Source organism: Lacerta agilis, chromosome 2, assembly GCF_009819535.1.
Source record: "Lacerta agilis isolate rLacAgi1 chromosome 2, rLacAgi1.pri, whole genome shotgun sequence".
Classification (NCBI taxonomy): domain Eukaryota; kingdom Metazoa; phylum Chordata; class Lepidosauria; order Squamata; family Lacertidae; genus Lacerta; species Lacerta agilis.
The window spans coordinates 116,126,835-116,153,250 of NC_046313.1; the positions used below are offsets into that span (position 1 = coordinate 116,126,835).

A 26,416-nucleotide genomic window follows, 5' to 3' on the forward strand; every position below is an offset into this window, starting at 1 on the left:
CCAAATTAACAATTTCAACTTTGGGGTTTTCATCAGCTGTACACCATAATCATCACAATTATAACAAACAAAGGCTTGACATATCTCGCTTTGCATGTCATGTGTCTATCTCATATATTAAACTCCAGTAGCTAATGAAAACAATTGCTTACATAAATGGACTTTTCCCAAGATATTCTAATTTTTCGAGTTTCACCTGTACTCTCTTTGGTGCTAAAAAGAATTTTTGTTTAGGCAAGCCTACCCAGACATGTGGAACACTGACATATCTTTTAATCTGCTTCTTGGTTGATTTTAATTATTTTCTTCCAATGTTTTTAAACAGGTAGTTTTCATTTCATTTTATTTTTACTGGCGATTCCATTATTTTATTCTTTTGCTAGACTGTTTTGAGTGTGGGTTTTGCTTTTGTTCTTACAGTCAAGAGGTATGTGAATTTTATGAAAGAAAGAAAGAAAAATTATTACAGTCGTACCGTGGAATCCGTTCCCGGAAGTCCGTTCGACTTCCGAAAACTTTTGACAACCAAGGCGCGGCTTCCGATTGGCTGCAGGAGCTTCCTGCAGCCAACCGGAAGCTGCGGAAGCCGCATTGGATGTTCGGCTTCCAAAGAACGTTCGCAAACCGGAACACTCACTTCCAGGTTCGCGGTGTCCGGGAGCCAAAACGTTCGACTCAAAAGATGTTCGGGATCCAACTACGACTGCATCAATAGGAGTATAGCATCTAGATCAAGGGAAGTAATAGTACCACTATATTCTGCTCTGGTCAGACCTCACCTGGAATACTGTGTCCAGTTCTGGGCACCACAGTTCAAGAAGGATACTGACAAGCTGGAACGTGTCCAGAGGAGGGCAACCAAAATGGTCAAAGGCCTGGAAACGATGCCTTATGAGGAACGGCTTAGGGAGCTGGGTGTGTTTAGCCTGGAGAATAGAAGGTTAAGGGGTGATATGATAGCCATGTTCAAATATATAAAAGGATGTCATATAGAGGAGGGTGAAAGGTTGTTTTCTGCTGCTCCAGAGAAGCGGACACGGGGCAATGGATTCAAACTACAAGAAAGAAGATTCCACCTAAACATTAGGAAGAACTTCCTTTCAGTAAGAGCTGTTGGACAGTGGAATTTGCTGCCAAGGAGTGTGGTGGAGTCTCCTTCTTTGGAGGTCTTTAAGCAGAGGCTTGACAGCCATCTGTCAGGAATGCTTTGATGGTGTTTCCTGCTTGGTAGGGGGTTGGACTGGATTGCCCTTGTGGTCTCTTCCAACTCGATGATTCTATGATTCTATGACTGTATTGCATTTTTGTTGTACACTAACATCATTGAAACATCTGTGGCTTTCCTCTCTCCTCTTTTTGTTTTTCTTTTTAAACCAGGCGATTTATAATTCAGATCCGGCATGTCATGAATGGGGCTGGACCACCCCACATCACCAGAGTGCCTCTCATTCAGCCCCACGCTTTTATTCACCAAGCGGAAGCTACCTCCACATTGAGCCCATTCCCGGGACTTTAAGCTGCGGTCATATCCAGCCAGTCCGAGTACATTATAGCCTGAAGCCTGGACTGGTGGAAGATAAGAAGATTAACTTTCACTACCTGGTAAGCCCAAATGGAGAGATCTTTGTTTCAGTGCCTTGGGCTAGAACAGCGAGGGACCACCCAGGGGGGGCTGAATCTTAGGTCGCACAGCAGGGAAGGGCCTCTGCCAGTGACCAGTGCCACCACTGTGTGTTGGTTGCTGCACATGCAAATAGGTCAGAGATGAAGCTGGGCATTGGTCTGATAACTGTTGATAAAGACGGGGTTAGGTGGCTTGGAGCTGAAACAGGGGTGTACCCAGGATCAAAACTACAGTCGCTAGCCGCTTTGAGACTCCTTCGGGTAGTGATAAAGCGGGATATCAAATCCAAACTCTTCTTCTTCTTCTTCTTCTTCTTCTTAGAACATGAAGGTTTTCTTCTTCTACCAGTTAGCTTCAGTCAAACTGTTCCTTGTGTTGTACCTCACCTAATTATATTTTCTATGGAAAATACATATTCCCAGAGTGTGCTTAGCAATCAAGCCACCTTCCCAGATAACTCTGAGGATTGCATCTCTGTGACGGGAACAGGGCATTATCTTAATAGTTTGCAGCATGGGGAGAACCAGGAGTTTTGTAAGGGCCTTTTGTTGGGGGGGGGGCGGCAGAACCTCAGTTAGTTATTTTATACCGACTTTTATTGATTTGGGGGGCAGTTGCAGGGGTGTCGCTAGGGGGGGGCGGTGGGGGCGGTACGCCCCGGGTGACAGGGGAGGGTGGGGGGTGACAAGCAGCGGCCCCTCCCGCCACTCCCACGCGCCGCCGCTCCCCCCGTCACCCCGGGAGCAACAGCGCACGGCCGAGAGAGCACCCCGTCCATGCAGCGCTGCTGCTCCCGGGGTGACCGGCGGTGCGTGGGGAGGGGCGGGAGGGGCCGTTGCTTGTCACCCCCCCCCACGTGCTGCCGCTCCCTCAGTTGCCCTGGGAGCGGCAGCACACGGCTCGACGGCGGAGTGCGCCTGCGCGACATTTCGCGCAAGCGCACTCTGTCGTCGGGCCGCTGCTTCCGCGGCCTCCTTTTGAGCCGCAGAGCTCCCCCAGGGCGTTTCCTTTTGCCGCCCCGGGTAGCGCGGAGCCTTCCTCCGCCACTGGGCAGTTGCCCCTCCCTGCCCACCTGGCTATGCTCATGGCTTTCAGCACCCTTAACAAACCACAGTTTCCAGAAATCTTCGGGAGAAGCAATGGCTGTTTAAAGTGGTATGAAAACTGTTTTAAAGGCAAAGTGCAGATGGGGTCTCTTGTAAAACATAGCAGAGAGATTCTGGAGGAGGGCATCTCCTGCTTGGACTACTGCAATGCGCTCTACATGGGGCTACCTTTGGAGGTGACCTGGAAACTGCAATTAATCCAGAATGCAGCAGCTAGACTGGTGACTGGGAGCGGCCGCCGAGACCACACAACACCGGTCCTGAAAAACCTACATGGTCCTGAAAAACCAACACAGCTACCTACCTGTATCTGTTGCAGGAGTTGCTAGTGTATCAGTGCTGCTAGACATTCGCCTCTTCCACCCTCATCAGGGGTCTTCCTCCTTCCTTGCAGGTGATGGCGAAAGGGGGCATTGTACATTCGGGGACCCACGTTCAGCCTGAGGAACAAGGGGAAGGTAAATGCCACCTCCTTCCCATTTCTCCTCTTCATCCTTGAATGCCAACCTGGTGGGCGTCAGCCATGTGCCATTTCCGTTCCACCGTTTCAGTTGAATTTGTGATGTCCCACTGGGAATGGTTTTGCACATTGTGTTGTTGTAACCCACACCCACACACCCTTCTCAAGCCTCATGAGGAAGGGCAGGTAAGAAATCTTGGAAATCAATAAGGAGAGACCTGCTGGATTAGGCCAGGGGTCCATCTTGTCCAGAATCCTGTTCTCACAGTGGCCAACCAGAGGACAGTTATGGGAATCCCACAAGCAGGATTTGAACACAAGAGCCCTCTCCCCTCCTGCTGCTTCCAGCTACAGTGGTACCTCTGGTTACGAACGGGATCCGTTCCGGAGCCCTGTTCGTAACCCATGATGTGCGCAACCTGAAGTGCTGTGCCTGCGCATGTGCGCAGCGCGATTCTGCGCATGACGTCATTTGACACGTCTTAGAATCATAGAATCGAATCGTAGAATCCTAGAGTTGGAAGAGACCACAAGGGCCATCCAGTCCAACCCCCTGCCAAGCAGGAAACACCATCAAAGCATTCCTGACAGATGGCTGTCAAGCCTCCGCTTAAAGACCTCCAAAGAAGGAGACTCCACCACACTCCTTGGCAGCAAATCCCACTGCCAAACGGCTCTCACTGTCAGGAAGTTCTTCCTAATGTTTAGGTGGAATCTTCTTTCTTGTAGTTTGAATCCATTGCTCCGTGTCCGCTTCTCTGGAGCAGCAGAAAACAACCTTTCACCCTCCTCTATATGACATGCTTTGATATATTTGAACATGGCTATCATATCACCCCTTAACCTTCTCTTCTCCACATGCGCGAACCGCCGAACCCAGAAGTAACACGTTCCGTTATTTCCGGGTTCGGCGCGTTCGTGACCTGTGTTGTACACACCCTGAAGCATTCGTAACAAGAGGTCCGACGAAGCATTACTGCCTCGTTACAAGAAAATAACATGCTATGCAAATGCCCTCCAGAGTGTTGCTAGAGAGTTATGAGTGCCACGTGTAACTGAGGGCTTTTGACTTCTGGTTCTCATACAGACTCCTTCAATGTTTCCTTAGTTTTATCCTCGTTGGTTGTCTTGAGAGCTGAAGCTCGGGCAAAGATATCACATATTAATCCTCATAACCTCTCTCTCCTCTGCCTGCTTTTGTGATTCTCTAATTACCAGCCAAAGGTGTATTTTCTCTGGACCTCCCTGTGGACGTAGACACTGCTCCGTTGGCCCGCTTGCTTCTCTACACAGTCTTGCCCAGCGGAGAACTTGTTGCTCACTCGGCAGACTTCCCTGTTGAGAACTGCTTCAGAAACAAGGTACGGCTGTGGGGACACTCTGAGGCCCAGGGCAGAAGAGGCCAATAGGTCGCTAGTTCATTCTCCAGGACCAGGGGCATAGCTAGCCGCTGGGCTGCCGGGGGCGGCACCCATGGGGGCGGGGCATCGCTCCGTGTGCATGACGCATGCGCACGGAACAACGCCTCCGCGCGGGCCAGCTGGCCCGCCCCTCTCCCACTGCGCTCCGTGAGTGGAGCCGTCCCGGGGAAAGGAGAGGGGTTGGGCCAGCGAGGGGGGTGTCATCCCCCTCGCTGGCCTGCCCCTCTCCTTCCCCCCCCCCCCGGGCTCTGTTCAGGGAGCGGAGCGGCGAAAAAAGCCGCTGAAAGGGGGAAAGCCCCCTCTTTCAGCGGCTTTTTTTGCCACTAGCTGGAGGCGGGGATTGTGGGGGGTGGGGCTCCGCCCCAAGTGTCACCCCCCCCAGGGTGCTACGGGAGGTCCCTCGCCCCCTCCGCCCCCCCTTGCTACGCCCCTGTCCAGGACATCACCGAAGATGTCATTTTGTTCACCCAATAGAGCATCGCTTTTACTGGTTGGACCAGTAAATATCAGCTCTTTGGCAGTGGCAGAGGGCAACCCAATGAAACAAAACAAAACCAAAGAGGGATTATTCCATGCTGTTATGTACAGGAACAAATTCAGCAAAGGCTTCTTTTTTTATGTGTCCAGGTGGAATTGCGGTTCTCTGAGTCCAAAGGGCTCCCTGGCAGCCAAACTCAACTCTTTCTTGCATCCGCTAAAGACTCCTTCTGTGGCATCCATGCTGTTGATAAGAGTGTCTATCTCTTGAAACCCGAAGCTGAGCTCTCTCCTCAGACTGTGAGTCTCAAACTGCCTTTCAAACTGTCTTCATGTATAACATTTCCAGAGCTGTTTTCTCTCCTCCCCCACCATCACCCATACTGCCTCTTTGGTGCCATTCTTACTACTGTCATTACGATTATAATAATTATTTCAATTCACTGCTCACGCTTCTTCTTAAGGTCCCAGGGAGAGCTACAACAATTAAAACACATCATTGATATTAAAACAATATACAGTGGTACCTCGGTTTTTTGAACGTCTCCATTGACAAACGTTTTGGAACTCGAACGCTATAAACTCAAGAAGTAAATGCTTCCATTTTCAAACGCACCTCAGAAGTCGAACTTCTGAGGCGGCTTCCTGTTTGAGTTTTCCGTACGTTTTGAGGCATCCGTATTGAGTTTTGGGTTTTCAAACTGTTACGTACTGTACAATAGGATCCAGAATGCAGCAGTCTGATTGGTCCGCAGGAGCCACCCAATCCAGCTCTAGGTGGAAGTGAATCAGCGACCTGATTGGCCTGCAAGAGCAGCCAATCAGGCTCCTGGAGGAAGTGAATCCGCAACCTGATTGGCCTATAGGAGTAGCCCGGAATTAGCCAATCACGTGGGGCCCATTGTGTAAATAATGTATACATAGCAGGCGTTTTGGGGAAAGATTCATTCATTACTACTATGAGCTGAACAAAGAGCATGAAGTTCACACTTGACTCCGAGTATATTTCAGAACATTTCGGAAGTCGAATGGTCTTCTGGTCTTAGTTCGAAAACTAAGGCGCCACTGTATTATTGCACAATATTTTAAAAAGGTTAAAACAACTTAAAATTACAAAAGATAATAAGGTAACATCTGGAAAGCCAAACAAACTTTGGATAAACAAGCAATGGTTGGTTTGCTCAAATGAGGAACAGCCTGTGGTTAACTTGTGGTTTGTTAAACAAACCATGGCTCCAGCTCAAACCAGGCCAATATAAGTCAATATAAGGCGCTCTTGTACATACCTTACCTGGGAGTAAGTCCCAATGAACTTAGTGTGACTGAAATCTGAATAGACGTGTCCAAGATTGCATTGTGGGTTCCATATAAAAAGGCAAAGCAGAACTGAGGATGAGAGGCAAATAGAACCGAAGAGCATTTCCACTTTTGAAAATGTGTGGGGAAACATGGAGCAGACCTATTTCCCCTTTGCCAAAAAACAGCAGTAGATGTTGGCACCTGGAATCAAATTGGCAATAGTGTAGAATTATGGAGATTTTCCCCCTCCCCTCCCTACATAGGACAAGTGCTGGGTATAAAGAATCATAGAGTTGGAAGAGACCACAAGGGCCATCCAGTCCAACCCCCTGCCAAGCAGGAAACTCCACGACTGGACTGATGATCACCAGTATCAGAAGCTATTGGAGCATTTTGGGTCATGCTGAATTGTGACTACTTCATTTTCAGGTTTATGACTTGCTCCCTGTGAAGAACCTCAAAGGCTATCCACACAATAACCCTCTTTTGAATGAAGTGAACACTCGTCCCTGCACGACAAGGAAAGCGATTATTGTAAATGGCATCCGCTACATCCCCGAATCTGCTTACGGTGAAGGGGACGCCTATGAAATCCTCAAGGTGAGCACTAAAGGGTCACTGAAATACAGTGGCACCTCGGTTTCCGATCGTCTCCACTGAGGAATGTTTCAGAACTTGAACGCCGAAAACCCGCTGAGCTTAACCTTGACTTGTCTCCTTCAAATTTTTCAACTCCGGCCTCACTCAAAGGCCGCCATAGACTTTATACCATTGTTATTGCTTTGTAGATATTTTCTGTATTTTTCCCATTTTAACACAAAGACTTGTCTTGTATTTCCTCTTAAGCTATTCGTTAACTGATCCATTTCTGCGTGTTCCTGTAGCTTATTTTGCCAGTCCTTTATCGTTGGGATATTTCAGTGTCAATTAGACAACGTATACTTAACATGAAATCCGCAAAATGAGCACCTCAGAACGAGCACCAAAGTGGCACTGTTTGTCAGGTTCCCCTTCCTTAGTCTCACTTAGCGCTGCCCTTTGTCTCGGCATGGATGATGGGGACAAAGCTAGAATTAGTTGCCTCTACCTCTTGTTTAGGAACCCAGGTGGCGCTGTGGGTTAAACCACAGAGCCTAGGGCTTGCTGATCAGTAGGTCGGCAGTTCAAATCCCTGCCACGGGGTGAGCTTCCAATCGGCAAGCCCTAGGCTCTGTTGTTTAGACCACAGCGTCACCCGTGTCCCTGCCCCATGTTGTCGTTCAGTCGTTCAGTCGTGCCCGACTCTTCGTGACCCCATAGGTAAAGGCAATTCTCCATACACATATTCAAGAGGTGATTGGACATCGTAATGTATTGCCAATTCGGGGGTTTGGGTTTTGTTTTTTTTTAACTCAAAACATTTCAATGACTGCGGCAAAGCACTGTGCTTTCTAGCTGCTTAGCAAGGAAGGAAGGGAGGAAGGAAGGAAGGAAGGAAGGAAGGAAGGAAGGAAGGAAGGAAGGAAGAGCCAGGATTCCACCTCACTACCATGACTTTACATATATCAAACCCTTTGATGTAAAAAAAATCCCCCACCCCACCCCATCTGGTGTGGTGTAGTGGTTAAGAGCGGTGGACTCGTAATCTGGGGAACCGGGTTCGTGTCTCCGCTCCTCCACATGCAGCTGCTGGGTGACCTTGGGCTTGTCACACTTCTCTGAAGTCTCCCAGCCCCACTCACCTCACAGAGTGTTTGTTGTGGGGAAGGAAGGGAAAGGAGAATGTGAGCCGCTTTGAGACTCCTTCGGGTAGTGATAAAGCGGGATATCAAATCCAAACTCCTCCTCCTCCTCCTCTTCTTCTTCTTCTTCTTCTTCTTCTTCTTCTTCTTCTTCGCACTGTAAAATGTTTCATAATGGCTCCTTGGCTCCTTTTTACAGGACTTTGGCTTGAAAGTTTTCACGAGCACCAAGATACACCAGCCTCGGATTTGCCAAGTCCGGGGACATGGACATGGTATGAACTGGCACTGGGATCAGGGGGCAAACTGCGATGGTTACACTGGTCTTGCTGTGTTAAGCCCTGCGCAGCTTGAGACCAGGATCTCTCAAAGATCACCTTGCCGCCTCTACCACTGTTTTCCGGATTTAAAGTTTTCGTTGTATACATTTTAACCGTAGTTTGTTAAGGGTGCTGAGTGAGAGGAGGCCCCTATTCCCCTTCCAGACGTACAGTTCATGGGGAGGGGGGTGTAACAGTAAACCCCTCTTCACAGGGAACAGTGGGAATCGTAGCTCTGCAAGGGGAATAAGGATCTCCTAACTCCTCTCAGAATGCCTAACAAACTACAGTTCCCAGGTTGCTGTGAGGTGGGGTGTGGGCACCACGGCTGTTTAAAGTGCTTTATGCATAAACTAACATGCTTTCATAACCTTCCTGGGACCTTAGGGTGAAGGGTAGGCAATAAATTACCCGTATTTTTCGCTCCATAAGACGCACTTTTTTCCTCCTAAAAAGTAAGGGGAAATATCTGTGCGTCTTATGGAGCGAATGGTGGTCCCTGGAGCTGAATTGCCTAGGGGCTAAAAGAGGGTCATGCTTTTTATTTTACAAAAGGGGGGGGGGGTTGAAAGGACCCCGCTCAGCAGCTGATCAGCAAGAGATCGGGAGAGAGATAAGAGTCCCGGCTCCCTTTCAGCCCCACCCTCTTGCCCAGGCCTCCATTGTTGAATGTGCTGCAGAGGGAGGTTGTTTGTTTCCCCAGCGACATGTGACTGACTGATTAGATTATCTGTCTGGAAACTGTAGAAATGGCTCCCTTTCCTTCAGAAGCTGCAGAAATGTGAGTTGAAGCCCATAAAAATGGGGCTTTTCCTCTTTGCTTTTCTCCCTTTGCAAAAGGAGCTTTGCTTTTCTCCCTTTGCAAAAAAGCTGCAAAACTTTTAGCTGATCCTAAAAAAAACAACCCAGGGCTTTTCCCTTTGCAAAAAAGCTGCAAAACTTTTAGCTGATCCTCAAAAAAAACCCAGGGCTTTTCCCTTTGCAAAAAAAGCTGCAAAACCTTTAGCTGATCCTCAAAAAAACAGGGCTTTTAGAGGAGGAAAACCAGAAAAATATTTTTTTTCTTGTTTCCTCCTCTAAAAACGAGGTGCGCCCTATGGTCCGGTGCACCCTATGGAGCGAAAAATATGGTAAATTAAAATAACAACATTCATTACAATCATTAAGCATCATGAATTATAAATTAAATAACTGATAATTAGTGGTACAGTGGTACCTCGGTTTTCCAAGGCAATCCCTTCCGGAAGACCGTTCTGCTTCTGAAACATTCGAAAACTGAGGCGCAAAGGGTGATCTGCAATTTCAGTTGAGAAAATTGGGGGCAAACACTCGGCGGAAGCCATTTGACTTCCAAGGCGCGTTCAAAAATGAAAGCATTTACTTCCGCGTTCTTGGCGTTCGAAAACCGAAACGTTCGGCTTCCAAGATGCTTGAAAATCTAGGTACCATTGTACTGATCATTTTGCTAGTTGTTGTTATTTCTTAGTTTTTATTTTAACACTGGGGAGTAGGTGCTAAGTAGCGGCACAGAGCTGAATCACACATTCATGTTTCATCTGACAGAAAAATGAAGGGATGGCCAACATGACTGAGTTGCTTTTTAGCGACAATAAGCATGTGAAGTTATTGCGCAGTTCAGAAGTCAGAACAGAGCTTGAGTGGGTAACTGTGGGCAATTTCCCCGTGAAAGCTTGGCAATGTGTTTTGACACCAATTATGGAGACAGTGTGATGCAGCAGCTAAAAACGCCAATGCAATTCTGGGCTGCATCAATAGGAGTATAGCATCTAGATCAAGGGAAGTAATAGTCCCACTGTATTCCGCTCTGGTCAGACCTCACCTGGAATACTGTGTCCAGTTCTGGGCACCACAGTTCAAGAAGGATACTGACAAGCTGGAAGGTGTCCAGAGGAGGGCAACCAAACTGGTCAAAGGCCTGGAAACAATGCCTTATGAGGAACGGCTTAGGGAGCTGGGTATGTTTAGCCTGGAGAAGAGAAGGTTAAGGGGTGATATGATAGCCATGTTCAAATATATAAAAGGATGTCATATAGAGGAGGGTGAAAGGTTGATTTCTGCTGCTCCAGAGAAGCGGACACGGGGCAATGGATTCAAACTGCAAGAAAGAAGATTCCACCTAAACGTTAGGAAGAACTTCCTGACAGTAAGAGCTGTTGGACAGTGGAATTTGCTGCCAAGGAGTGTGGTGGAGTCTCCTTCTTTGGAGGTCTTTAAGTGGAGGCTTGACAGCCATCTGTCAGGAATGTTTGATGGTGTTTCCTGCTTGGCAGGGGGTTGGACTGGATGGCCCTTGGGGTCTCTTCCAACTCTATGATTTTGTGAAGCTCTTCCAGGACTGTTATTATATGGTCTATGATTCTATAACAATGTAAATAATATCCTCTCCTCTAAGATGCTGTGCCCATGTATGCCATGCATAGTGGCGTTGGTGGAGGATATCCCCAGCCAATTGCATATAGGGCTGAAGAGTACAGTGTTGGCAGCTCCCTCGATGCCCCTGCACCTACGAAGCATGCCAGGAGTTTCTTCCCTGAGACGTGGCTCTGGCAGCTGGTCGTATTGGAGTAAGTGGTAGCTTTGAGCCTTGGGGAGAGATGGGGACAAATGATGTGGCAGAGGGCGTAGGAAAGAGGTTTTCAGGCCCTATGGGTGTGTTCGATCGACCGGAGGGTAGCAACGACCTCTCCCCGGCGCGACTTAAGCTAACAGTCGTCAATCTGTCGCCCGGCACGCTTCCCAGTCTTCTCAGTCTTCGCACCGACTGGCTAATTTAGCAGAGTATAAACGCAGCATGAATGATGTCTGAAGTGTGTCTCAATAACGGCTTCTTGAGACAGATGCTTCTAACTAAAGCGTTTATTACAAAACCATAACTGTACACAAACCGGGAGTTCGCTCCTCCGTGTTGCTTTAAAAGGGCATTGGATGCCAATCAGCTATTACCGTGTTTCCCTGAAAATAAGACACTGTCTGGGGACCCAGGTAGCGCTGTGGGTTAAACCACAGAGTCTACGGCTTGCCGCTCAGAAGGTCGGCGGTTCGAATCCCCACAACAGGGTGAGCTCCTGTTGTTTAGTCCCTGCTCCTGCCCACCTAGCAGTTCAAAAGCACGTCAAAGTGCAAGTAGATAAATAGGTACCGCTCCGGCGGGAAGGTAAACGGCGTTTCCGTGCGCTGCTCTGGTTCGCCAGAAGCGGCTTTGTCATGCTGGCCACATGACCCAGAAGCTGTCTGCGGACAAACGCCGGCTCCCTTGGCCTATAGAGCGAGATGAGCGCCGCAACCCCAGAGTCGGACACGACTGGACCTAATGGTCAGGGGCCCCTTTAGCTTACCTAAGACACTGTCTTAAATTTATTTTTCCACAAGAAGACACGAGATGGCTTATTTTCAGGGGGTGTCTTGTTTTTATTACGTCAGTATGGTACAGCAATCTACAGAACTGCGCCTATCAATATGTCTTATTTTCGGGGTACGGCTTATGTTGCGCAAATGCTTAGAAATCCTGCTATGGCTTATTTTATGGGTATGTCTTATTTTCGGGAAACAGGATAGACTAGTTCTTTAGCTACTAAGACACCAGGTGTCTTAATAGCTAAAGACATCAGATGTCAATCAGCCAAAGAGGAATGCTTTTGCCTGGCTCTTGAAGGTGTATAATGAAGGTGCCAGCCGATCCTCCCTGGGGAGAGCATTCCACAAACAGGGAGCCACTGCAGAAAATGCCTATTTTCACTGCAGGGTCATACCGCCCAATGTAGTCGGGCCCGCACCTCCTTCCCCAAGCCTGGGAAGCGTTTGCCCAGCTTAGGGAAGATGGGGCGATGCTCTGATGGGGTCTGAGAGCCCTCCCACCTCCTTCCCAAAGAAAAGGTGGCCGAACTGTGTTCCGGCGCATTCCGCCAGAAAAAAACCACTTCATATACAGTGGTGCCCCGCAAGACAAATGCCTCACTAGACGAAAAACTCGCTAGACGAAGGCATTCGTCTTGCGGAAGGCTGCCCCGCTAGACGAAAAAGTCTATGGGGCTGCCTCGCAAGACGAAAAATGTCTGTCTTTCTTTTTTCGTTTAGCGGAGCGCGGCTGTCATTGCCGCTTCGCTAGACGAAAAAACCGCTAGACGAAAATTTTCGCAGAACGAATTATTTTCGTCTAGCGGGGCACCACTGTATTTCCATTTATAGGTAGGTAGCCGTGTTGGTCTGCCGTAGTCGAAACAAAATAAAAAATAAAAATATTCTTTCCAGTAGCACCTTAGAGACCAACTAAGTTTGTTCCTGTTATGAGCTTTTGTGTGCATGCAGACTTCTTCAGATACAATGAAACAGAAGTCACCAGACCCTTCTATATAGTGAGGGAGTGGGGAGGGGTATTACTCAGAAGGGTGGTGGGAATGGGTGATTGGCTGATAGGTGTGGAAAACCTGTTGACGACTGTTAACGACTGCAATTGGTCTTCCAGGAAAAAGCAAGGGGTGAAATGGCAAAAAAATAGCTTTATCATGTATAATCAAGACAGAGGACATTCTATACAAGATCTCAAAGTAGCTGTCTTATTACAAAAGAATTTCAGAAGTAGACTGGAAAGAGAAGTTGCTGAATTGCAACTCATTACCAAACTTAAAACCACAGAGAGACCTGTTCTGAATAGAGACATTGGATTCTTATCTCATTACACATGACAAAGCTATCTTTAGCCATCTCACCCCTTGCTTTTTCCTGTAAGACCAATTGCAGTCGTTAACAGCCGTCAGCAGGTTTTCCACACCTATCAGCCGATCCCCCATTCCCACCACCCTTCTGAGTAACACCCCTCCCCACCCTCTCACTATATATAAGGGACTGGTGACTTCTGTTTCAGTGTATCTGAAGAAGTGTGCATGCACACGGAAGCTCATACCAAGAACAAACTTAGTTGGTCTCTAAGGTGCTGTTGTTGTTGTTGTTCGGTTGTTCAGTCGTGTCCGACTCTTCGTGACCCCATGGACCAGAGCACGCCAGGCACGCCTATCCTTCACTGCCTCTCGCAGTTTGGCCAAACTCATGTTAGTAGCTTCAAGAACACTGTCCAACCATCTCGTCCTCTGTCGTCCCCTTCTCCTTGTTCCCTCCATCTTTCCCAACATCAGGGTCTTTTCTAGGGAGTCTTCCCTTCTCATGAGGTGGCCAAAGTACTGGAGCCTCAACTTCAGGATCTGTCCTTCTAGTGAGCACTCAGGGCTGATTTCTTTGAGAATGGATAGGTTTGATCTTCTTGGATAGGTTTGATCTTCTTCTAAGGTGCTACTGGAAGGAATTTTTCCACTTCATATAGGTTCTCCATCAAAGCATATACTATAATTTCCACTATATTAGTCTGACATGGGACCCCCCCCCAAACAGCACCCTGGCTCTGTTGCAGCGGTAAACCCCTCCAGTGAGGCTACTGAGTGCTCCCACCCACCCCGACTGCTTGCTGAAAGGTGCTGTGGTGATCCACGCTAACTCCCCCCTCTCTGTGCCCTTCAGCGGCGATTACTCAGGTACAGGGGACTTCTTTGGCCAGTCAAAGAAAGAGGGTGGCATCGTTCCAGGAGAAGTGATTATGCCTGTGACCATTCCGGACACCATCACGGAATGGAAAGTGGGAGCTTTCTGCTTGTCGTCGGACAACGGCATTGGCATTGCCCGGGCTGCCAACGTCAACGCCTTCCAGGACTTCTTCATTGAGCTCACCTTGCCCTTCTCTGTGGTGAGGGGTGAAGCATTCATGATGAAGGCCACAGCCTCCTCCTACCAGCAAAACATGATGAAGGTAAGGAATGCCCAAACTTGTCTCCTGATTTTTTTGGGGGGACCCCCCTTTCCTCTTTCCTTGGCATGGGATTGGGATCTTGTGGGCATAGAATAAATAATAATAATAATAATAATAATAATAATAATAATAATAATAATAAAGAGTTGTTGTAATTTGGAGGGGTTTTTTAAAAAAAAAATTAATCAAATTTACGTACAATCACCAAGCAAACTAATAAAACAATTTCCACAAGTTACCTTGGACTTCCCCCCTCCCCTTTGTGGGTCAGGGCAGCCGACTTCCTCTCTTCACACAATCACCACGAGATTTACAGTATGTACAGCAGTAATTATCACCTAACGATCATTCAGCCGATTCTCTTAAGTCAGATCCCCGCTGAGATCTGCTCTTGCCCTGCCAGCAAGTTAGGAAACGGCGAACACTCGCACGTTCCACCTTTCGTCCCGCCTTTTCTCTACATGCCTCCCGAGAGCCTCCTTGAACCGGCCCCCTGAATCGGAACTGGAACTTAGCCCTTGCTGTTCCCGTGAACCTCCTGGCTCGGCATCCCGCCCAGTCTGCTCTTCCAGCAGTGGCGTACGGAGCCGCTTTGCCGCCTGGAGCGGCAAATGCGGGGGCACCCCCGGGGGCGGGGTGCCGCTCCGTAGCGTACGGAGAGCGGTCCGTCCGGGCTGCCGCACATGCGCGATCCGTCCGGGTTGCCGGTTCGTGTCTCTGCTCCTCCACATGCAGCTGCTGGGTGACCTTGGGCTAGTCACACTTCTCTGAAGTCTCTCAGCCCCACTCACCTCACAGAGTGTTTGTTGTGGGGGAGGAAGGGAAAGGAGAATGTTAGCTGCTTTGAGACTCCTTCGGGTAGTGATAAAGCGGGATATCAGATCCAAACTCCTCTTCTTCTTCTTCTTCTTCTTCTTCTTCTTCTTCTTCTTCTTCTTCTTCTTCTTCTTCATGTTCATTTTTTTTCAGAGATATCGCCTCCAGTGGGGAAAGCCACCGTGGTATTTTTTGTTCTAATATTTTTTTATATTTTTCCCATACCTCATAAACCACTTTCCTTACTACATGGTTTTGGCAAGCTGTATGTACTTTATTTTGTTTTATTTTTTAAAGAATTTATTGGATTTTAATAATACAACAAACATAAAATATAACAAAACACTACAAAGATACAAATACAGAAATACCAAAAAAAACCCAAAACTAAAAATCTCAACAAACACTTATTTAACTATCCTTATCATATTACTAACATTATTGGGGGACCTCCTCACATCCTCTTTCAGTGTTCATTGCGAATCCTCTTTAGTAATTTCATAACATTGTATAATCATCATTCTCATCTATCTTAGTCCTTACAAAAATAAAATACTGATATCTAATTCTTATCTCCTGTCTTAACTAACTAATTTTATAACTGTAGCCTTAAATGTCCTCTGATTTCATTCTCAAATGTCAATCTTATCACGACGTTTCAAATAGTCTTTAAACTTCTTCCAATCCTCCTGCACCGCTTCTTCCCTCTGGTCTTGGAGTTTCCCGGTCAGTTCCGCGAGTTCCATGTATTCAATCATCTTCATCTGCCAATCTTCCACTGTTGGTAGTTCTTCCGTTTTCCAGTTTTTAGCTAATAAAATCCTAACAGCTGTTGTGGCATACATAAAAAATGTTCTATCCTTATTGGGAATTTCATAGTTGGTCATGCCCAGCAGAAAGGCCTCTGGTTTCTTACTAAATGTGTTTTTCAACACCTTTTTAAGTTCATTATATATCTTCTCCCAGAAGTCCTTTACCTTTGGGCACGTCCACCACATATGAAAGAAGGTACCTTCCACTTGTTTACATTTCCAGCATTTATTACATAGACCATGGTACATTTTAGCTAACTTAACTGGAGTTAGATACCATCTGTAAAACATTTTCATGATGTTTTCCCTTCACGTATTACATGCAGTGAACTTAGTACCTTCCCTCCACAATTTCTCCCAATCTTCCAACATTATATTATGTCCAACATCTTTGGCAAGCTGTGTGTACTTTAACCTTCTCGTACCGCAGATATGCTTGCCAGCCAAATCTGTTATCATGACCTTCAAGATCTAAAACACATAGATCTAAAATCCCTCCTTCATTGTACAGCTTTTGAAGCACAGTGAAGATGCAGCTCTTTGCCCAGGCTTCTTTTAGGACCCACCTTGTTTTTATGGCTCTGAGTGGTTTCAAATTGTTTTTTTTTAATGCCATTGTTAATGCTATAATCCACTCTGAGACCTTATGGGTCATCTGACACCTCTCATGGCTTTCCAAGTGTCACCTTGATCTCTTCCTGCTCCTCCTCTGAATTCGTTTTTCTGGTATTCTACTTCCTTCCCACCGTAACTTCTTTCTGTCCGTGGACAGGTCACCATGTCTCTGGCTCCATCCCCTGACTTTGAGGCAATCCCTGTGGAGGAACAGGCACCGTCTTGTCTGCCTGAAAATGGGAGGAGAACCGTCTCCTGGTTGGTGACACCCAAGTCTCTGGGTAAGCAGCAACACTTCACATCTTGGATTTGGTGGCCGGTGGTGATGAGGGTGAGGGTGAGAGGAGGAGGAGACAGCCTGTCCCATCCTCATCTGGTAGGAAGACTATCTTCCTTCACCTTGGATCAGGGATATAGGTGGATGGGGGGGAGTTGATGCCTAAAGCAGAATAATAATAATAATAATAATAATAATTTATTTATACCCTGGATTTCCCCAGACATTCTGGGTGGTTTCCTTTGAAGTTGAGGGGGGTTGCAGCAGAAAAAAACCCCGCGCTCAGAAGCCATAAATCTCGGATAGTATGGTGTCCAGCAGGCTTCTGTTGCGCAGCTAACTTACTTTCGATTCCAGCAGAGACACGCAGCCTTCTTCGGAAGCAAACCTGCTGCAAAAGCGTCTAGAGAAAGACAGTCTGGCACGAACTCAGAACGACTCTTGCTTCTTTCAGCAAAGCAGCATTCTTTATTACAGCAGATCATAAATCACATATACCGGGAGAGAGAGAGCGGACATCCTTGCTCTCTGACCGGCCGTGAAACAGCAGCGGACACAACAGAACACACTGGGAATTACACCCGTTACATTACATACACAGAAAACACAACGTCATTTCCCCTGTGGGCTGGACTCAACTGTTGAGCTGAGTGTAACCCTTTCAGCTCACTCCTCACATTTCCAACAAAAAATTAAAAATACAATAAAACATCAAACATTAAAAACTTCCCTAAACAGTGCTGCCTTCAGATGTCATCTAAATGTCAGGTGGTTGTTTATTTCCTTGACATCTGATGGGAGGACGTTCCACAAGGCGGGTGCTACCACCGAGAAGGTCCTTTGCCTGGTTCCCAGTAACCGCTTCTCGCAGTGAGGGAACCACCAGAAGGCCCTTGGAGCTGGACCTTAGCGTCCAGACTGAACAATGAGGGTGGAGACGCTCCCTCAGGAATACTAGGCCAAGACCGTTTAGGGCTTTAAAGGTCAGCACCAGCACTTTGAATTGTGCTCGGAAGCGTACTGGGAGCCAATGTACGGTATTTTCCGGCGTATAAGACGACTGGGCGTATAAGACGACCCCCAACTTTTCCAGTTAAAATACAGAGTTTGAGATATACTCGACCGCAGATTCTCCACCTGGCGGATAAGACGACCCCCGACTTTTGAGAAGATTTTCCTGGATTAAAAAGTAGTCTTATACACCAGAATATACAGTAGGTCTTTCAGGACCAGTGTTATGTGGCCTTGGCAGCCACTCCCATTCACCAGTCTAGCTGCTGCATTCTGGATTAGTCGTTGTTTCTGAGTCACCTTCAAAGGTAGCCCCACATAGAACGTGTTGCAGTAGTCTTAGCGAGAGATAACTGGAGCGTGCACCACTCTGTCCACGGGCAGCCTGCGTACCAGATGGAGCTGGTAGACAGCTGCCCTGGACACAGACTTGACCTGTGCCTCCATGGACAGCTGTGAGTCCAAAATGACTCCCAGGCTGCGCACCTGGTCCTTCAGGGGCACAGTTACCCCATTCAGGACCAGGGAGTCCTTCACACCAGCCCACCCCGTCCCCCCAAAACAGTACTTCTGTCTTGTCAGGATTCATCCTCAATCTGTTAGCCGCCATCCATCCTTGTGGTATAATCCACAAGCCACACAGTGTTGTCAGGCCACTCTTATGCAAGGGGACAGGGCTTAGAGACACCCTGGAGGCTGCCTGGTTGGTGGTGACCCATAACAGGGTCTTTTCAGGGGTGGGTTCCCAGTTCTCGAATGCCCTCCACTACTGATGCTCCTGCCGCCATCATTATTAACTTTCAGGAGGCTTTTGAAAACATTCATGTTTACCCAAGCATTTGATGGCTGAAGAATACTGTTGTAAGCTGCTTTAGGATTGTAATACTAATACTAATACTAATACTAATACTAATAATAATTCTGCCTTTTTCCCTGGCAGAGACTCAAGGAGACATACAGATAAAACAGAAACAGCTAAAAACATAGGAGAAAAAAACCAATAATTAAAAAAAAACAGTTAAACATTAATGGAATTAAAACAATATTAAATATATATAAAACATTCATAAAACATATGGATAATTACAATTTTAAAAAATGCAACCCCAGCCCTTTCCTTAAAAACAGTGTTGGTATCAGAAAGTCTTCAATAGCTGCCTGCTGGTGCTAAATTTGCTCCAGTAGAAGAAAAGGCTACAGAAAGAGAGAGAGAGAGAAAGATGGGCAGGATGACAAGATGGACATTTCTGTTCTAGGGGATGTGAACTTCACAGTCAGTGCCAAGGCCCAGCCCTGTGGGAATGCAATAGAGGCGGCGAATATCCAAGAACACCAGGACACTGTGATCAAATCTGTTTTAGTAGAGGTAGGAGAGCTGCTTTAATCTCGGTGGTGGTGGGGCTAAGTGGTTACATGCATGTAATTGCACCTATTTATGCTGGGAAGTAATGTCCGGAAGTGAGAGCTGGACCATAAAGAACGCTGATCGCCGAAGAATTGATGCTTTTGAATTATGGTGCTGGAGGAGACTCTTGAGAGTCCCATGGACTGCAAGAAGATCAAACCTATCCATTCTCAAAGAAATCAGCCCTGAGTGCTCACTAGAAGGACAGATCCTGAAGTTGAGGCTCCAGTACTTTGGCCACCTCATGAGAAGGGAAGACTCCCTGGAAAAGACCCTGATGTTGGGAAAGATGGAGGGCACAAGGAGAAGGGGACGACAGAGGATGAGATGGTTGGACAGTGTTCTCGAAGCTACTAACATGAGTTTGGCCAAACTGCGAGAGGCAGTGAAGGATAGGCGTGCCTGGCGTGCTCTGGTCCATGGGGTCACGAAGAGTCGGACACGACTGAACGACTGAAGAACAACAAATGCTGGGAAAATGACACTTTAAGGACGGCAAAGTCCTGCCACATGAGGTTACCCTCCATGTCTTCCAAAAGCACACGTGGGCTGTCTCGGGAGGTGGTGGACTCTCCTTCCCAGGAGGTTTTTAAGCAAAGATTGGGTGGCCATCTGCCATGCATGCTTTAGCTGAGATTCTGGCTTGCTGGGGGTTGGACTAGATGAGCCTCGGAGTGTGACCCTGCTTCAAATGTATAGTATAGATGGGGCCTGTCCCCTGTCCCCCTCATACAATGCATTCACTTATTCTTCAAATTTAGATCTTACTTCCTTCTCAAGGTAGGCATTAACTATTTTCGTTACCTCCTCGGGGTCTCTCATTCTAACCTTTCCCCTTTCCCATTCTGTCTCCACCAAGCCTGAAGGGATTGAGGAAGATGAGGTCTTCAGCAACCTCTTGTGTCCAACTGGTAAGTGCCTGGTGGTAGGGCCTTCTGCAGAAAGCTATTGGTGAAATGACAATTGCAAAGCTGATCTACAGCCTGTTGCAGATATTAATACTGCATGGTATTATACTGGAAGCATAAGAACTGAATCCTTTTGGAAGAAATCATTGTCCAGGCCCATAAGAACATTTTTCAATTTTTTACTTTCCGAAATCTTCAGAAACAGAACATAAGCATCAAAAATGCAACCAAAATATCCATACAATGTCTTGTGCTGTCCAGCACAGGTTCTGCATCTTACAAAATATAAAATAATTCAAACAAACCTAGAAGCAGCGGTCTATCTCTTCCCACAGCAGCCATTTTTTCCCTGGAGCTGTTTTTCTCTCAGTCAGAGAGGGATTTGTACATGTCCTTACTTCACAAAGCCTTGAGACAAAAGACACAAAGGCAACTCCCTTCAAAACGGAGATTTGCAACCCAATACCTTCATCACATGATCTAAGGTTACAACACTCACATGTTAGCTACCAGGGAACAACAATCAGTTAGCTCAGAGTGCTCTCCTTGGCTTTAATAGAGCCCTGTGGAAAAATCTCCATGTTAAACCTTCAGCAATATACATTTAGCCATTTTTCATTTCTGTGTCAATTAAATTTTTCAATTAAGTGATGCAGCAGCTAAAAAAGCCAATGTAATTCTGGGCTGCATCAATAGGAGTATAGCATCTAGATCAAGGGAAGTAATAGTACCACTGTATTCCGCTCTGGTCAGACCTCACCTGGAATACTGTGTCCAGTTCTGGGCACCACAGTTCAAGAAGGATACTGGCAAGCTGGAACGTGTCCAGAGGAGGGCAACCAAAAGGGCCAAAGCCCTGGAAACGATGCTTTATGAGGAACGGCTTAGGGAGCTGGGTATGTTTAGCCTGGAGAAGAGAAGGTTAAGGGGTGATATGATAGCCATGTTCAAATATATAAAAGGATGTCCTATAGAGGAGGGAGAAAGGTTGTTTTCTGCTGCTCCAGAGAAGCGGACACGGGGCAATGGATTCAAACTACAAGAAAGAAGATTCCACCTAAACATTAGGAAGAACTTCCTGACAGTAAGAGCAGTTCGACAATGGAATTTGCTGCCAAGGAGTGTGGTGGAGTCTCCTTCTTTGGAGGTCTTTAAGCGGAGGCTTGACCGCCATCTGTCAGGAATGCTTTGATGGTGTTTCCTGCTTGGCAGGGGGTTGGACTGGATGGCCCTTGGGGTCTCTTCCAACTCTAGGATTCTATGATTCTATGAAACCAGTTATACTTCACACGGCCTTCTATCCCGATCAGCTGGATACTTCATTGAAGAGGAAGGAGCTGGAGCATCTGTAAGGGGCATTTCATGGTCTTTCAGAAGCTGCCCATGAGATTGATGGACAAAGGCATGATCAAAACTCTCTCTTTCTCTCCTGCTTGCAGAAAAGTCAGAGTCATCCGTGTTTGTATCGTTAGGGCTGCCAGACAATGTGGTGGAGGGCTCAGCCAGGGCTTCAGTCTGTGCACTGGGTAAGTGGGGAAACCCTGGAAGGGTCTATGCTGGGGCTCCAGTTACTTTTGTAACCTCCCCCCCCCAAAAAAAACAGTCCCAAGGAGGACTGAGCATGCTCAAAGGTTGTGTAACACTGAGGGCGCTTCTATACTAGTTTCTGGTGGGATTCAAACCCTTACCTTCAAATTCAGGTTGCTGTGCAATTAATTATAGGTGATTGGTAGGTCTCTTCTGCAGCAAACCTAGTCCCCCCAGAAGATCAGACTTACTTGCGATAAATAAAAGTGAAGCACTGGAAAGCATAGGATAACAACTGGTTTGATGCAGCATAATCTAACCTCCCCGAAAACAAATCAGAACAAATGCTCGTTCAATGGCCAACATCACCTAACCTCCCTGAAATCAAATCAACATGTGGATGTTCAATGAAGAGACAGACTGGAGGCACCCTGAGTGTCTGTCGGGGTGGGTGGGAGAAATGGGGGGGGGGGAGTGGTGGATGGCAAATGGAGTGGCGTGTCTTGAAAAGGGGCTTGCTGGACCCTGGACGGGAGCTCTGTGCACAATTCCACTTGCCAGTCAATAGCTTTCTTCCCAATTCCAAACCGTGCCTGGATCTTCTGTCTCCTCTCCTTGCATACCCAAGCACCCCTCTGCCCTATGGACTGCCTGAATTCAATGAATAACGAGACACGACAGTCAAATCGGGGCACAACTACAGATGTAAGAGGTTTGGTATGCCTTCCGGAAGGACTTAAATTTGGGATCAACCATAAGTGAGGGAGTTCCTGACCTACATTGAGGAATAACCCCACCCCCCTGGATTGCACCTGGGGAGTGCTGTGGCCCTAGTACCCTTCTGGACATCGAGAAAGAAGCATCTCTCCTAGATCCCTTTAATGGGATACCTGCTTTTTCAGAGGGGCGGGCAGAGGCTACAACCTCCCCCCTGACCAAGACTATGCCTACCTGAAATACACTCGGAGTCAAGTGTGAATTTCATGCTCTTTATTCAGCTCATAGCAGTGAGGAATGCAGTTCCCCCAAAACGTCTGCTTTATATACATACACTATTTACACAATGGGCCCCACGTGATTGGCTAATTCCGGGATACTCCTGTATGCCAATCGGGTTGCGGATTCACTTCCACCTGGAGCTGGATTGGGTGGCTCCTGCGGACCAATCAGACTGCTGCATTCTGGATCCTATCGTTCTAGGACCAATCAGGCTGCTGCATTCTGAAGCCTATTGTTCTAGGACCAATCAGACTGCTGCATTCTGGATCCTATTGTTCTAGGACCAATCAGACTGCTGCATTCTGAATCCTATTGTTCTAGGACCAATCAGGCTGCTGCATTCTGAATCCTATCGTTCTAGGACCAATCAGGCTGCTGCATTCTGAATCCTATTGTTCTAGGACCAATCAGACTGCTGCATTCTGAATCCTATCGTTCTAGGACCAATCAGACTGCTGCATTCTGGATCCTATCATTCTAGGACCAATCAGGCTGCTGCATTCTGGATCCTATCGTTCTAGGACCAATCAGACTGCTGCATTCTGGATCCTATTGTTCTAGGACCAATCAGACTGCTGCATTCTGGATCCTATTCAACTCAGTACATAACACTACCCAATGCCTAAAGCGCCACTCGAGTGAATGCTCACCAAAACTCAACTGTGGCCTGATTTTTTCCCCTCCCCCCTCTTTATCTCCCGCACCTCCCCTTCTCGTACCGCATCCCAGGAGACATCATGGGAACGGCCATAGAGAACATCCACCAGCTTCTCCAGCTGCCCTATGGCTGTGGGGAGCAGAACATGGCCCGCTTCGTCCCCAACATCTACATCCTGCAGTACCTCAATAACACAGGGCAGCTGACGGAAGAGGTCAAGTCCAAGGCCATCGGATACTTAGTGGCTGGTGAGGAAGACTCTTAGCTCTGCGGGGAAAATTCTACTCTTGTTGTCTTCCTTGGAGGGCGGGGTGGGCGGGGAACGAAGTATCTGGCAGCTTCCGTCACTGTCTCATTTTCCCCAATCTAAAATTCAGATCTATATATTTTGCAACAGTTTGCACTCTCTCGCTCTCGATCATCATTAAAATTTGTCAGCGTTTTCGTGTGAAATTCTCTAATGAGAGCCAGTGTGGTGTAGTGGTTAAGAGCAGCAGACTCATAATCTGGGGAACCGGGTTCGTGTCTCCGCTCCTCCACATGCAGCTGCTGGGTGACCTTGGGCTAGTCACACTTCTTTGAAGTCTCTCAGCCCCACTCACCTCACAGAGTGTTTGTTGTGGGGGAGGAAGGGGAAGGAGAATGTTAGCCGCTTTGAGACTCCTTCGGGTAGTGATAAAGAGGGATATCACATCCAAGCTCTTCTTCTTCTTCTACTGTTATTTAAAAATAAGGTAGGCAAGTCGCTACACACTTTTGACGTTGTCCCAGTTCATCCCTTGAACGCCCAAAGAAAGAAAGATGGATTAAATGGCAATATTGAAAGAAGAATGGGGAAAAACAGGTGACAGTTATTAATGGAATTTTCGGAAGCAACTGAACCAAGATTGACTCTTTTTAAAAGTCATTTTATTTTTGTATTTTATTTTATTATTATCCACTCCTCCACATGCAGCTGCTGGGTGACCTTGGGCTAGTCACACTTCTTTGAAGTCTCTCAGCCCCACTCACCTCACAGAGTGTTTGTTGTGGGGGAGGAAGGGGAAGGAGAATGTGAGCCGCTTTGAGACTCCTTCGGGTAGTGAAAAGCGGGATATCAAATCCAAACTCTTCTTCTTCTTCTTCTAAATAGTATACCTATACGCAGTTTTGACTACTGCATGCATTTTTTTTGAAAGCAATTTCCCTGAATGCAATGCATTTTTTGTATAATGTTTTCACTAATAGCTTATTTTATGCTTTCTTCTCTCTCTCTCTCTCTCTCTCTCTCTCTCTCTCTCTCTCTCTCTCTCTCTCCCCTTTCCCTGGCAGGACTCAAGGCAGCATTTTTATAATTAATTATATGATCAACAATTATAGTAATTCTATAATTAAAATATAATGCATTTCTGCAAACATTGATCGGTGAACTGCAATTCCAAAATTCAGATAAGTGCTAACTTTGAAGCGTCGTTCATTCAATTATTTGAAGGGTTATTGTCAGGTTCAGGGAATCGGCTGTGTTAAGTCGTGGGTGGACACAGCAGACGACACAGTGATTTCCAAACAGCTCTTGTTTATTCTCAGGCTGGAACAGAACTGAGCTGAAGGCCTCAGCAGCCTGCTTATATAGAACTCAGCTACAAAGCAACAGTAACAACTTTCCGCAGTTAACCAATCCCTGAACGTCACTTTACAATCCTTCTTTTGCATATGCGGACCTGAGTGAAAACTGCAGCAGAATGAACTATATACACACACCCCTAGTGGCCTAGGGTGAGAACTTCAATACATAACAGGCCTCCTCCCCGCTTTGGCAGCAGATGAGCAGGAAAGGAGTCTTCTTACAAGTTAGAACTTTAATGGTCACAGCGAGAGAACAAAGAATCCATTTCCTAGGAATGAAGGTGCTCCCAATTAAGGGTTCCACCCACTTTCTCCCTAGTCACCCATGTCACTACCGCGTCTTGTAACCTGATCCTGCAACCACTGTGCTTTCTGTGCTGCCACCTTATCCGCTCTTCTCGACCTTGGGCTGAGCAGATGAATGCTTTCCAGCGACAGTGAGTCTGTTAACTCTCTCCCTCCCAATTCTCCTCCTCCTAGCTGTTCCCTAGCTACTACTTCCTAGCTTCTGCCTTCTGAACTATGTCCCTCTGCAAACCACTGTTCCAAATCTATACTGTCCTCCTGCTCCTGGGAAGATTCAGGATCCTGATCAGGAGCAAAGGGGGGGGGAGGCTCCCACCATTCCGCCTCAGTACAGCCCTCCTCAGCACGGTCCCTGGCAGTTATTCATTTGTTTCTGTAGCCCACCTTTCCTCAAAGGAGCTCAAGGTGGTGTACTTCCTCTTCCCTGCTTTACCCTCACAACAACCCTGCGAGGCAGGTGACTTAAAGAAAAAGCAATCCGTTGTGAAAATGTAGAGTACTGAACATAGTAAGACTGGAAGAAGAAAAAAGAAAAAAACCAAAACTAACAGGAGCACCCATCCGTTTTCAACTACAACATTAGTTGTTTCATTTCTAGGGGGCCAGATTCATCACGGGGGCTGTGAATTCAGGGCATCATTTGAAATTGAATAAGCGTAAAGGGGAATGAAAAAGAAAACCATGAAGCCTGACCTTTCAAACAGTGCACAAGACCTTTATTAAGCAATGTGTTGCCTTGACACTTCCTTCCCAACGAGTCACCTCTGTTGAAGTTTGGGTGAGATGCTTGACAGCCATCTGTCAGGAATGCTTTGATGGTGTTTCCTGCTTGGCAGGGGGTTGACCTGGATGGCCCTTGTGGTCTCTTCCAACTCTTCTATGATTCTATGCAAAGGTATTCCAACAGATGAAATTAAAATTCTGCCTTCCATTTTAGGCTACCAGAAGCAGCTGAACTATAAACACTCCGATGGCTCCTTCAGCACCTTTGGAGAACATAACTGGGAGCCAGGAAACACCTGGTGAGATTGACAGTGCCAGACTCATAATTTCAGGGGTGTGGGGGGGGGGGCGAGATTCGGCAGGATGTCTGAAAAGTTGCAGTAGTGAGGTAGGAAAGCGGAGGGGGGTGTCACATCCAGCAACCTTTGGTTTCAAATAGTACATTCCACTCTGGTCAAATAGTATTCCGCTCTGGTCAGACCTCACCTGGAGTCTGTATCCTTCTTGAACT

General features: G+C 47.1%; 1 protein-coding gene across 1 annotated transcript in view; it reads left to right on the plus strand.

Annotated features, from left to right (window-relative positions):
- LOC117042624 (alpha-2-macroglobulin-like) overlaps window positions 1-26,416 on the plus strand; it is a 71,795-nt gene that overhangs the window by 22,067 nt on the left and 23,312 nt on the right. The window contains exons 12-25 of the mRNA XM_033142170.1: window positions 1,378-1,602; window positions 3,125-3,188; window positions 4,409-4,551; window positions 5,239-5,388; window positions 6,817-6,987; window positions 8,308-8,383; window positions 10,842-11,013; window positions 13,958-14,243; window positions 16,644-16,767; window positions 19,031-19,140; window positions 20,039-20,090; window positions 21,527-21,613; window positions 23,343-23,519; window positions 26,120-26,204. Of these exons, the coding sequence (XP_032998061.1) occupies window positions 1,378-1,602; window positions 3,125-3,188; window positions 4,409-4,551; window positions 5,239-5,388; window positions 6,817-6,987; window positions 8,308-8,383; window positions 10,842-11,013; window positions 13,958-14,243; window positions 16,644-16,767; window positions 19,031-19,140; window positions 20,039-20,090; window positions 21,527-21,613; window positions 23,343-23,519; window positions 26,120-26,204 (1,922 nt within the window). The remainder of the gene's footprint in view (window positions 1-1,377; window positions 1,603-3,124; window positions 3,189-4,408; window positions 4,552-5,238; window positions 5,389-6,816; window positions 6,988-8,307; window positions 8,384-10,841; window positions 11,014-13,957; window positions 14,244-16,643; window positions 16,768-19,030; window positions 19,141-20,038; window positions 20,091-21,526; window positions 21,614-23,342; window positions 23,520-26,119; window positions 26,205-26,416) is intronic.